The sequence below is a fragment of the Apodemus sylvaticus genome, chromosome 3 (genome assembly GCF_947179515.1).
Source record: "Apodemus sylvaticus chromosome 3, mApoSyl1.1, whole genome shotgun sequence".
NCBI classification, from domain to species: Eukaryota; Metazoa; Chordata; class Mammalia; order Rodentia; family Muridae; genus Apodemus; species Apodemus sylvaticus.
In genome coordinates this window covers 155,346,396-155,359,868 of record NC_067474.1, presented here as the reverse complement: position 1 = coordinate 155,359,868, position 13,473 = coordinate 155,346,396, and the positions used below count along the sequence as shown (strand labels likewise).

Genomic DNA, 13,473 nt, shown 5'->3' with positions numbered 1-13,473 from the left:
AAACAACTCTCAGCCTTATTCAACATGCCCTCCTCCCCAGTTCTTGTCTAAATCCCAGTCTAGAACATTCTTGGGTTGATATACAGAATTTGGAGTCTTGGATTCTAAGCTTTGGGCAAGTCTGGACCTCTCCGAACTTCAGTACATGAAGAGGTTGAACTAGGAAGAATCCCTAAGGTCAGCTCAAACTCTGACGCTCTAGGATTCTATGAATAGGGCCAAAGTGAACTGGGACCAGCGACGGCGTCCCAGTCCTAGCAACAGTTGCTAGATGTGGGCCATCTTCCGGCAACCAGTGGAAACCCCTCCCCGGTTCCCGGAGGTCTTCCTGGTATCCCGTGATGCATATCGACTCCGCCTCGCTAGAAGGCACGTTCTGGCCTCGCTGGTCAAGATCAAGCTTTCAGACCCAGCCGGAGAGCGCGCTCCGTTCCTATAGCAACCGCGCCCGATCCACGTGCCTACGGTGAACGGCATGGCCAAAATAGGTTCGCCGACTGTGCGCCCTAAACCCGGTTTGTGCGCGCATTGCAGGCGCGGTGTCTTTAAGTGACACGTGACTGCCCGGGGCCTGGGCCCCGCCTCTTTCCCCTCCCCAGGTGCTCTGGTGTGGACTGGAAGCGCCGGCCCCCCGGCGGATTCACTGGAGCACGGACGCTGCGGCCAGTAGGGCCGGTGCCCTTTCCCGGTAACTCCTTCCCGGCTTGACGCGCGAACGCGGCGGGGCCCTGCAGGCCGGGGGATCTCCCGTCAGATCCTCCGTGTCCTCAGCCCGCGCTGGGCCCAGGGGGACCCGGGAGCCGACAGGAACCGGGGCGGCGGGGGAGGGGGCCGCCTCCCGGAAGGTCGCGACCCGGGTAGGCGCTGGAGTTGGGACTTGGTCCTGCGGAGCGTCTGGGGAGCCTCTGCCGCCTGCGCTTGGGGACGCCGAGGGCTACCTGTTGGCCAGCGCGTCCCCTGTCCTGTGGCCGGGCCGCCCCTGGAGCTGGAGAACGTCAGCCACACATTGTCCCCACCTCACCCACTCCCGCAAACACTTCACCCACCCTGCTTGTGGATTCTGCTTAGTAAACCCCTTACCCACTTTACTGGACCCCACCCCCGCCCATGAAGATCCTGCTAGGTGCTGGTGTTCAGTCACACCCTGTCAGCAAGAACCCAGGTTAGGTCCTAGAATGGTGGTGGACCTCTCCCCTGCAATCGGATCCCCAATCTGGGTGAGCTTAGCTAGTACCTCAGAACAGGTTGTCTTAAAAGAGAAACTGGAACTGACTTGCTTGTGGATTTTACCTAGCATGTGTGCAGTTGTAAACAGTGGTCAACTGTTTATAAAGATTCCCAAGCAGGGTTTATGTCTTGCACTTGTCAAAATCCACCCCCACCCCCGCCCCCTGAATAAGGTGTCAACCACTGAACCTTAACACCGTGAGCTCAAGATAAATGTGACCCATGTAAACAGTGTATGGTGTGAAAGAGCATAGCCCCCTGTGTGAGTGTGTGTGTGTGTGTGTGTGTGTGTGTGTCCAGGTCCACACTATCTCCTTATCAACCAGCCAGGATTATTCCAAAACCCACACTGAGTTCAACCCCTCAGCTGAGTTGTAGTTAAGACATTTTAGAGCTGTGCCTATTCTTCAGGGCTTTTCCTGTTCTCTTTAGATGGAAAACTGGATTCTTTCTTCATATCTGAAGTCTCCATGGTCAGTAACCAAATTGCTAACTGGATTAAAGAACAGCTTCCCATTCTCTTGTTTGAATGAGTGTGGTAAAAAAAAAAAATAATAATAATAATAGCAGGCTTCTGAATATTACCGCACAGCTATTTTTAAGGAGTTTTACTTTCATGTCTATTTAGTGTCCAGAAATGCCACAATGATCCCAGAATGTAATTTAGTACATGATAAATCATGATGAATTTGTGAGCTAACTTGACCTGTTCTCCTACTCTGAAGCCAATTATTTTAAGTTTATTATTATGATAGATTAAATGGTGCATTTGAGATAACATCTCCTTTCTATCCTAAATATATTCTCATAGTCACCACTCATTTCAGAGCATTCATTTTCAGTAATTTTAAAAGGGTTTTTCTAATCTATTGTGACTTGTCTCTTTGTATTCATAAGAGTTTTTATGTGCAATCTTCAAAAATAGTGGTCTTTTTTTAAAGTTAGGTTCTACTAGATTGGTACATTACCTTTTTAAAACATTTCTTGTTTAGTTCTCATCTGAACACCTTAAAAACATGACCATTCAAGCTCCTGTCTCCTGAACTGAAAACTGCCTCTTAATCATTTCAGCTCTGGGAAAGAAGAGAGATGGAATTGAAAAGGTTGGGCGTTTCCTGGCAATTCTTGGTAGTTCTGGTTCTGATCCTGCAAAGCCTGTCTGCGTTGGACTTTGACCCGTACAGAGTCTTAGGGGTCAGCCGTACAGCCAGCCAGGCTGACATTAAGAAGGCTTATAAGAAGCTCGCTCGGGAATGGTAGGTGAAACCAAGAACGGAAGTTTTGGTTTTGGGTTTTTTTTATTTTTTTTAAAGATTTATTTATTATATATAAGTACACTGTAGCTATCTTCAGACGCCCCAGAAGATCGCATCATATCTCATTACAGATGGTTGTGAGCCACCACGTGGTTGCTGGAATTTGAATTTAGGACATTCGGAAGAGCAGTCAGTGCTCTTCACCGCTGAGCCATTTCTCCAGCCCAAGAACAGAAGTTTCCCATCCGCCAGGCAGTCAGCAGGTGGCTGAAGCCTCAGTGAGGGTGACTTGTCTGTTTCTGTATTGAGTGTATTTGTAGACCTGTCCAGAGTATTGAGGGCCAGCTAATGGCCTATGCTCCATCGTTTTTTAGTGGTTCAAAGTCTGTGTTTATTTTGACACACAACCCTTCAGGAATACTATAGCTTAGATTCTTGTAGGAGATACTGTTAGGACATTTAAAGTTAAAGTAAGAAGTAACCTGATTTTAAAAAAAAAATAATAATTGCAGTGGACATGATACCCCACACTTACGATGCCAGCACTCCAGAGGCAGAGGCAGGAGGCTCACTCACCCGTAGTTGAGGTCAACCTGGGCTTTGTGGCAAGTTCCAGGCTCACTAGAACAGCAGTTCTCAACCTGTGAGTCACGACCCCTTAGGGGGTTGAACAGCCCTCTTGGGGGGGGGGGTGTCACCTAAGACCATCAGAAAACAGATATTCAGTTACGATTTGTAACAGTAGCAAAATTACAGTTACAAAATAGCAACAAGAGTAACTTGATGGGGGGGTTGGGGGTTCACACCTTGAGAAATGGTGTTAAAGGGTCACAGGGTCGGAGGGTTGAGAACCTCTGGCCAGAGCAAATATGAAGCAAGGTGATCAGCAGTAGTGAACCGCCCTCGTGTGTTATATAGAGGAACTCTGGTTTTAAAACATCTTTTTCCTTTATGTGTGAGAGATGGTGTGTGTGTGTGTGTGTGTGTGTGTGTCAGGGGGTGCTTCTCTGTGTAGCTATGGCTTTCCTGGAACTCACTTTGTATGTAGACCAGGCTAGCTTTGAACTCAGAGATTCTCCCACCTCTGCCTCCCAAGTGCTGAGATTAAAGGTGTGTGCTGCCACCACACAGCTTTTTTGTTTTGGTTTTTTGTTTATTTGGTAATATTTTATTTTTAATTATGTGTATATCCCAAAAGAGAGTGCTGAACAGACTGGAGATGGAGTAATGGAGAGTTGGGAGTTGCCGGACATGGATGCTGGAAGAAAACCTTGGTCCTCTGGAAGAGCAGCAAGTGCTCTTAGCCACTGAGCCCTCTCTCCAACCCCTAGAAAGCAATTCTTTATGCGTATAAATCTCTCTCTAAGCTTTTAAAATGTTTAGAATACGTACTTTTGGCCTCCAATTTAATAGATTCAAGTAGCAAGTGTATTATTTTTTAAAAACATCATAAGAGAATTACCAGAACATTTTGAGACAGAAGTTTTGGTGCGTGGTCCTGCCTGGCCTAGAACTCACTCTGTAGACCAGACTGGCCCTGAACTCCAAGGATCCCCCTGTCTCTTGAGTGCTAGGTATGCTCAGGAGAGCAGTCACAGTTTCACCTGTTGTTATCAGGATTAAAACTACTAGGGAGGCCAGGCGGTGGTGGCACACACCTGTAATCCCAGCACTCTGGGAGGCAGAGGCAGGAGGATTTCTGAGTTTGAGGCCAGCATGGTCTTCAGAGTGAGTGCCAAGACAGCCAGGGCTATACAGAGAAACCCTGTCTCGAAAAAAAAAACCAAATCCAAAAAAAAAAAAAAATCTACTAGGGAAGAGTAAGTGGTAAACGTACTTGGAGCAAACTTCTTGCAGGACAGTGTCAGCCCAAGAACAGGCGTTAAGTGGCTGCAGAGGGTAGCGGGAGGGCCCTTGTTGAATACCTACTGCACACTCACCTCCAGGTTCTGTGTGTCTCGTTGGACCCATGTGACTAGCCCTCGAAAGAGATGCTTCAACCTGATTTATAAATGGGAAGTCAAACCGCAGAGCTGGCCGCCCTGCACTGCCCCTCACGCCACAGCTGGTTTTCCCACACCATCAGTCAGCTCCTGTTGGCAACTGACTGTGCAGTCACTTGCCCATCTGCACAGTGAGGAAAATTGAGCTGTCAGTGCTTTGGGAAGAAGTAGTGTCAAGGTGAACAGCCAAGAAGCCGCCTTATGCAAAGACTCTGTCACCCTGCACAGCTCTGGCTGACAGTATTTTTCCTTGCTGGGCAGATTTAGCTTGATTTTAAATTAATTGTAGCAAAGATAAAAAGTATGAAGAATGTTATTGAGCAGATTTAGCTTGATTTTAAATTAATTGTGGCAAAGGTAAAAGGTATGAAGAATGTTATGAATAACATTTGGGGCTACATTCACATCATAAGGGATCTAGAGTAAGATGCTGGAAATACCACGTCGAATAATGCATGGCCTCTTTCCAGCAGTTCTGTGCCAAATTGGCTTTCAGTAGTGTTTCAGGTCCCTGCCTCTCAGTACTTAAAGCAGGATGACAATCTGTGGCTCGTTCATAAACAGCAGCCTTCGTTGGGCACAGTGTCTAGAACGGCGGCGTAAGGATGTGGGCCTCCTGAGTGCGCCACTGTGATCTTCATTCCTCAGGTTTTAAGAGGTGTTTGGCTGTGGGTGAAATGCCCTTGTCTCCCTGTTGGAGTCTCTTGGAGTAATTCATGACCGTACAAATGAACAGTGTTGTTGGCTCTGTGCCTCGAATTTGTATTTCACCTGCGTGTTTGTGCCCTCTTCCTGTTTCCTGCTCTTTGGGCCCGGGCAGTGCTTTCTCACTTGCTTTAGTATGTGTCCCCCCTGGATGGTTTCCTAGTAACGTTGAAAGTGGCATGATAGCCTGCCCGGCTTGGCTTCCAGAATGAGGCATAGCAGGGAGAAATGGTTAGCACTTGGACCATATTTTCTCAAGTGCTTTCCTGAGTGTTTCTTAGACCTCACCAAAGAATGCCTGGTGAAACCATGTGAAGTGACTATTTCGTTTCTGTCAGCAAAACTTTCTTGCTCATGAATTTCATGGGTTTGCCATCTGTGTTAACAGAGTACCAAGGCCCCCGAGGAGAAGCAGACTGGTGTAACAAGGTTTGCTTGGGCAAAGCACATCAGTCCTGCTCACTCTTAGGTGAGAAATTCCTTCTCCACGTTTTCATTTTTATTCCTTTAGAGGTCACACTGATGATCAATTGAACCCATACACAGTATTTTCTTCACTTGGAATGGAAAGTTTGCCCTGCATAAGGCAGGTCATGAATTGTCTCATTCTGTGAACACAGCATTGGTCAGTACTCACCTAGGGCTGAACTTCCCTTCTCCGAGTATCTGCAGCATGGAGAGGTCTCCCTCCTTCAGGAAAGCACTCCTCATCAGCTCACACTGTTGGGTGCCCACTGAGTTCTCAGCTAACCTGTCCTTCCCAGCTGCCACAGGCCCTTTGCTGCGAAGCCCCTCCTCCCTCCCTGCCCTGTGCAGCTACTCACACTCAGTCGGTGTGCAGGCGTGCACACCTGAGCCACTCATCCTGAGCCTGAGCTGGACTGGTAAAAACTTGTACCTCAGTCAGAAGCACACCGGCCGCCATCCCATCCCCTTAAGTCCTGTTGTGATTGGTGTGCCACCTGACGTTCGTTTTTAACCTTACTGACATTTATGACAAGGGTTCAGTGGTTAAGGGCAGGGTGGTGTCCATGTTCAAGCCATTTGAAGCGCCTTGTTTTCAGAGTAGAATGGGGATAAAGCCCGCTCAGGCTCCCCTGCTCGGAGGGGTTGAATGAGTTGTAGATTTTTGGTGTGCTGTCGATCTTTTCTACTGCCCTGGGAATTATTTTTCTTCCCAGAGCATTTGCTAGGAGAAAGTTCATAAGGTTGGCATAAGTGATTATATGAAGTGTACATAGGGTGAGGCTCTGTGGCGCAAACCTTTAGGCCCAGTACTCTAGGGGCAGAAGCAAGAGGATCTCTGTGAGTTTGAGGCCAGCTTTGTTGACAGAGAGTTTCAGGACATCCAGGACCACATAGGGGGGATAAATGGGACCAGGAGTGGTAGAACAGGCCTGTGGGCCCAGCTCGAGTCAGGAGGCTGAGGACTTTGAAGCCAGCCTGAGCTACTGAGCTGTGTCAATCACAGTCTCTTCATACCATAACCACTGAAGATCTTTGTGATTACAATCTTTTGTTTGTTTGTTTGTTTGGATTTGGTTTTTTCGAGACAGGGTTTCTCTGTATAGCCCTGGCTGCCCTGGAACTCACTCTGTAGACCACGCTGGCCTCGAACTCAGAAATCTGCCAGCCTCTGCCTCCCAAGTGCTGGCATTACAGTCGTGCACCACCACAGCCTGGCCTGAGTGCAATCTTAGGGAGCAGCAAGGAAGCAAATGGGGCTCGTCCCTGCTTTCCAGAAAATTCCCAGAGCTGCCAGAGGGAGGAGGTGGAGACCTGCAGTTCCTTACTTTGAGGGAAAGGCAGGAAGCTCTGGAGTTTAAAGTCAGACCTGGACACCTGAGACCCACTCTCAAAAAAACAAATTTTAGTTCCCAAAGATAAACTGACTGTAAACATGAAGAGATGCAGAATAAAATGCTTCTCGTGGAAACAGCAAGTTGAGTCCAGCTAGAATAGCCTCACACACACGTACTCTTGCTTTCTCACAGCTGGCACATGGCCTTGAAATCATTACCCACGTGTAGGGAAAAGTAGGCAGAGTTGGATCCTCAAGGCGGGGGCAAACCCTGGTGGGGTTCTGACCTGAGAGTGAGCAGCAGGCCTGGGGAATGGGACCCGCTGCAGCTCTGCCTGCACCCACTGCCTGCCTTCAGGAAAACCAAACCAAGAGCCTGCAGGAGGAGCCTGGCACAGGGAGGGAGCACTCCTGCCCGGGGACAGAGGAGTAACTGATTAGCCTTGAGCCTGAGTGAGTCATGCTTAGGAAGAGGATGAGGGGGCATGTGTGTCACCTCTCCTCCGTAGCATGCTGTGTGTTCTCCACTGTGCCCAGATGGAGGACTGTGAAAGGAAATTGCCTGCGTTAAAGTTGGTTTTTTTTTTTTAACAGTCATGTGAAGCGACTGATTGTTTCTATCATTTATTTTAGGAAACAGTCCTAACCAAACAACCTCTTCACTTCTGATGCTGACAGCTACGTGTATAAGTATAAAATGGCTGTCGTTCGGCCAGAGCAAGGGAGGCCTGAGTGAGCTGGGCTGGAAAATAAAATGGCTGTCGTAAAACATTCTCACAGGCTGTCATCTCTGTTTCAGGCATCCCGACAAAAACAAAGACCCTGGAGCAGAGGACAAGTTCATTCAGATCAGCAAGGCTTATGAGGTACCGTATTGGCCACTCAGTGCCTCCATTAGCGCCTAGAAAATGGGGTGGAGGGGCTGGGAGGTGGCCCAGCAGCACCTCAGCCATGCAAGCAGGGGGTGCGGTGTTCAGATCTGCAGAACCCACACAAGTGCCACCTACTGCAGTGTTCACGAGGCTGAGAAAGGCCCCCCGGGTCGACCAGCCTTATCTGAGAGCTCACGGTTAAGTTGAGAGACTCTGCCTCAGAGTAAGATGGAGGGTGACTGAGCAGAACTCCCGACGCTGACCTTGGGTCTCTGTGAGTGCATGAGCACACGTGCATGCAAACAGAGATTCAAGCGCATACACAAAGCAAAATAACGGGAAAGCTGGACAGAGCTGGTGAGGTCTGTGACGTCAGCTCCGCAGGGCATGTTCTCCACAGGCAGCCCCAGTTTCTTCATAATGTTAGAGAAAATATCTCTGCTCCTCCAGCGTGTCGATCACGTGCCTGGACATTGTCACAGGATCTTTGGTTAGTCCTCAACATGTCAGCCTAGAATACATATCAGCAGTGGATCCCTGGCTGCCTGATTGGCTAGGATAATGTGTTCCAGCAGACAGTGACTCATCACCCAAAAAAGATGATCAAATGTTAGCCTTCAAAGCTAGATTTCAATAGAACGAAGTTGGTGGTGAGATGGCTCAGTGGGTAAGGGCACCCGCTGGCCAGCCCAAAGGCCTGTGTTCAACCCCAGGCCCGTGTGGTGGAAAGAGAGAACTGACTCCTGCAAGGTAGCCTCTGACCTCCGTCCTGCGTTCTGACGGGATGAAATAAGTGGTCATGGTTACCGCACCTTGGTCCAAACGATTCTATCTCCAGTGGTGTGGCCAGGGTAAGGTTCTATGGTGGATCCTTGTGATGTCGTTAGTCAGATCTTATCTGGTGTTTTCTGGGGTGGTTGACAGCTTTAATGTCAACATGAGGGTGATGATCTCACCAAATAAACTCCGGGAGTTTTCGTGTTTCTGTTAGGGAGTGTGAGATGAATGTGTTCACTCTGTGTATTTTCTGGGCTTACGTATACCACAGCACTCAGAAGAAAACTGGCATGAGTTGGCTCCCTGCCGTGTGGACTTAGGAATGGTGAGATCATAGTCAGTCTCCTTCCCTTCCCCCAGCCTCCCAGCCTTGCTTGAGGTTGAACCTAGCATCTGCTGTACGTTTCTGAGAAATGTACTTCCATCTTGCAGGTTGCTTACAGGAAAGCCATTTAGGGCTGGGGCATGGCTCGGTGGTAAGGGTTTACCAAGTGTGCACTAGGCCTGGCTTCAGTCCTCAGTCCTGAGAGAGGATAGTGGGGAAGGAGAGCCCTTGGGTAAGCCGCCTGCCTCTGCCTTACAGATTCTGTCCAATGAGGAAAAGAGGACAAACTACGACCACTATGGTGATGCCGGTGAGAACCAAGGCTACCAGAAGCAGCAGCGCGAGCATCGCTTCCGCCATTTCCACGAGAACTTCTATTTTGACGAGTCCTTCTTTCACTTCCCCTTCAATTCGGAGCGGCGGGACTCGATCGACGAGAAGTACTTGTTGCACTTTTCACACTATGTGAATGAAGTGGTTCCCGACAGCTTCAAAAAACCCTACCTCATTAAGATCACGTCAGATTGGTGCTTCAGCTGCATTCACATCGAGCCTGTCTGGAAAGAAGTGGTGCAGGAGCTGGAAGGGCTGGGTGAGTCGTTCACATTCGGACACACTTACGCACACGGTGACCCTTTCTTCTTCTTAAGATTTATGTGCTTTATGTATATGAGTATTCACCCACAGGTATGTATATAAATATATAAATATATATATATGTGCATACACCGCATCCAAACAGTGCCATGGAGACCAGAAGAGAGCGCTCATCCCCAGGAGCCGGAGTTTGCGGTGGTTCTAAGCTGCTCTGTGGGTTCTGAGATCTGACCAAGGTCTTCTGCAAGAACAACAAGTGCTCTTTTAACGCAGAGGCACCTCTCCAGCCGGTCGTTCTTAAATGTGATGGGGTGTTGGGGAAAGGGGGCAGTCAGTGTGTTTTCATGCCCCAAGTTCATAGTGATTGATTTTTTTTTAAAGACTTATTTATTATATGTAAGTACACTATAGCTGTCTTCAGATACACCAGAAGACAGCGTCAGATCTCCTTACAGATGGTTGTGAGCCACCATGTGGGTGCTGGGATTTGAACTCAGGACCTCTAGAAGAGCAGCCGTTGCTCTTAGCAGCTGACCCACCTCTCCAGCCCCAGTGATTGATTTCCAAAGGCTGTTTATGGAAAGAAGAGGTGTATTAAGCTACTTTTCTTTTTCTTTCCTTCTTAAATGTGTATAAATGTTTTGCCTATGTGTGTCTATACGCCGTTCAGATGGCTAGTGCCTGAGAAGCTCAGAGAGGGTGCAGGGTCCCCTGGCACTGGAGCTACAGAAGGCGGTGAGCCACCATGTGGGTCCTGGGAATTGAACCCAGATCCTCTGCAAGAGCAAAAAGTGTTTTCACCCACTGAGCCGTCTTTCACCCACTGAGACTCTACTTTCTCAAAGGCATATACCAGTGTACCTGGCTCTCTCCTTTCCTTTCTTTTCCTTTCCTTTAGTTCTCTGAAGGAGTTAACTTATGGAAATTGTCAGACCATTTGTTCCAAATAAATCTTAGGTGTGCTGTGCAGAAGCAGGAGGGTACTCGGCTTTGGCCCAATATGTCCCTGAGCCTGGATGCAGGTGCCCTGGGAAGAAGCCGGGAGCGCAATGCAAAGGCGGTGGAAGTTGTGGCTCTCAGTGTAGAGGAGACTGGAGGGGAGGCGGAAGTCACTGACCACTGCACCGCTGCTGTGTTAGAGCGAAGGGAAAACTGATCTGGGAACAGGGCGACGCTAAACTCTGTGCACTCTAGGACCAAGGACTTACAGTTTTCTGTTGCACACGTGTATGCATGTGAGCACACACCCAGCACACATGGAGGTCAGAGGATGACTTTGTTTACTCCTCCCACCTGTGGTTCTGGGCATGGAGTTCTGATCATCGGGTTGGCGGCAGAAGTCACAAAGATGGGAACACAGAGGAGGGACCACAAGGTCAGAGGTGCGGGCAGTCACCACGAACTGGAAAGGGTCCAGGTGGACTTGCCCTGCAGCTTACAGAGGAAGCCAGCCCCGCTGACACCGGGACGCAGCCCTGTAGATAAACTGGACTCCTTGTCTCGGGAACTTTAAGATGAGAAGTTGGCATGGTGTGTGGTGGTCTGTTACCATAGCCAGATCAACCCATCACTCCTGTTAGAAGGACCCTGTGGGGCTCAGGGATGAAGGGGGGTCATCCCCTGGGACCAGTGGGATGAGAGCAGTATTGGAGGGCTTGGTCTGAGAGACCACAAACTGGTGATTAGAAGGTATTCAAATTGGAACTCAGGCTTTAATTATCTCATATCTCTGTTTTTGTGGTTGTTTGTATTAATGAGACAGGATCTGTCTATGTAGCCGTGGCTGTCCTGAAACTTGCTATCTAGATCAGACTGGTCTCAAATTCAAAGAAATCTGCCTGCTTCTGGCTCCAAAGTGCTAGGGTGAAAGGTGTGTGTCCCATGGGGCCCAGAAAAGGCTGTCCTTTTATCTCCACATTCATTCTGTGGATCCTCAGGAAGATGCACATGTATATACAACAGCAGTAGTGGCAGTATGTAACTGGGTGGGATGCGCGCGCGCGCGCGCACACACACACACACATACACACACACACACACACACACACACACACACACACGGAAGGTGGGTCCTGAGGCTGGCTAGCCATCCAGTCTCGCCTACTCAGCAGGTTCTAAGCCAAGAGAGGAACACTGAGGTAGAGTGTTAAAGTGTCAGATGTGACACTAGAAAAGCAGATGCCTTCTTCCTGTCTTCTGCACAGCTTCGTTGTATAAGAAAGAATTGGTTAGGCTGGGCGGTAGTAACACACGCCTGTAATCCCAGCACTTGGGAGGCAGAGGCAGGCGGATTTCTGAGTTCGAGGCCAGCCTGGTCTACAGAGTGAGTTCCAGGACAGACAGGACTACACAGAGAAACCCTGTCTCCAAAAAACCAAATCCAAAAAACCAAAAAAAAAAAAAAAAAAAAAAAAAAAAAAAAGAAGAAGAAGAAAGAAAGAAAGAAAAAAAATAAGAATTGGTTAGCTAGGTAGTGGTTCACACCTTTAATCGCAGCACTCAGGAGACTGGCAGGCAAGATCTCTGTGAGTTCAACGTCAGCCTGGTCTACAGAGAGAGTTCCAGGACAGCCAAGGCTATTACATAGAGAAACACTGTCTTGAGGTTGAGGGGCGTGGTGGTGGTGATGGGGGACAGAGAAAGAATCTGTTAAATAGCCTGATGTCCCACGTTGATTGAGCACCTACTAAGTGCCCAGCTCTGTTCAGCGGACAGTACACCAGGACCCCTGTCTTCCTCGGAGCCTTCATTCCAGAAGGGCAAGGCCTGTAAACAATGAGCAGGAATAGGATTGCGCGTGCTGTGCTCGGGGATGGAAACAGCTATGGCACACAGCTCGGTAGCAGCACAGACACAGGGCACAGCTCGGTGGCAGCGCAGACGTGGGGCACAGCTTAGTGACAGCGTGTGCTCAGTATGCTCAGGACCTTGGTGTGTCCACTGGGACCACTGTGCAAACAGTAAGCTGTGCAGTGTGGGGAGCACAGCTCTGACATGGCTGAGATAAGCCTCCCTCCCGAGAAGGGCTTGACGTCCGTGAAGGTGACAGTGCACCAAGGCCAGGGCCAAGCCAAGGTCCCAAAGCTGGAGCATCCCTGTGTTGTCTCAGATGACCAAGAATGCTGGGGCTGGAGCAAACTAAGTATGAGGGGCAGCAAAGGGGGGGGGACAGGAGGGGAGGGACAGGAACTGGGGGGGAAGACAGGAGCGGGGGGAGAGACAGGAGCAGGGGGGGAGACAGGAGCGGGTGGGGGGTGCAGGAGCAGGAGCAGAGTCCTGCTGTCCTGTTTGTAGACTGGTTTCATCCCAAGTGGAGTGAGTACTTCCTTACAGGGTTTGGTCAGAGCAATGTGATTCATTTAGAAGGAGCAGTCTGGTCCTATATGAAGAGCAGACTGCACCAGGAAAGAGCACTTAGCAGCCCACTGTGGTGGCCAGCCCAGAGGATGCAGGAGCTGTGTGCCGAGGTGCACACCTGTGTGTGATCCAGACACCTGGGAGCCAGAGGCAAGGGGATCAGCGTGTTCAGGGTTGTCCTTGGCTACATAGTGAGGTGGGAGGAGAAGGAAGGGGCGAGGAAGACTGTGAGAGGTAAAGGCTGCTGCACTGACATCTTCTGAGGAGAGACCCGGGAGGCTGACATCTTCTGAGGAGAGACCTGGCAGGCTTGCTGGCAGATTGGATGTGGGTGTGAGGGACGAGAGCGGGGTGGCTGTCTGTTTGGACTGTGTAAAAGGAGGAATGGAGCTGCCATATTTGGAATGACAAAGGCAGTGCTGGAACTTCTGTGGAGGAGGCTAGGAGTCCAGTGTCGGGAGCTTGACACTTCCAGGCCTACCAGACACCAAACACTTCTCTGTATGAGCTGTTAATCTTGCACTCAGGGCAATAGCTGGCCCTGCAGACATAC

General features: G+C 49.5%; 1 protein-coding gene across 4 annotated transcripts in view; it reads left to right on the top strand.

The window, feature by feature from the left end:
• Positions 1 to 563: 563 nt before the first annotated feature.
• The window catches only part of Dnajc16 (DnaJ heat shock protein family (Hsp40) member C16), a 32,298-nt gene continuing 19,388 nt past the window's right edge, over positions 564 to 13,473 (top strand). Inside the window, exons 1-5 of one of the 4 annotated variants that reach the window (XM_052177958.1) lie at positions 564 to 688; positions 1,660 to 1,700; positions 2,299 to 2,483; positions 7,792 to 7,858; positions 9,225 to 9,558. In XM_052177958.1, coding sequence (XP_052033918.1) covers positions 1,698 to 1,700; positions 2,299 to 2,483; positions 7,792 to 7,858; positions 9,225 to 9,558 — 589 coding nt within the window. In that variant the 5' untranslated portion in view covers positions 564 to 688; positions 1,660 to 1,697. Of the gene's footprint in view, positions 689 to 722; positions 1,218 to 1,659; positions 1,701 to 2,298; positions 2,484 to 7,663; positions 7,683 to 7,791; positions 7,859 to 9,224; positions 9,559 to 13,473 lie in introns of those variants that run through there. The other 3 variants (XM_052177959.1, XM_052177957.1, XM_052177960.1) reach the window with 3 other exon arrangements.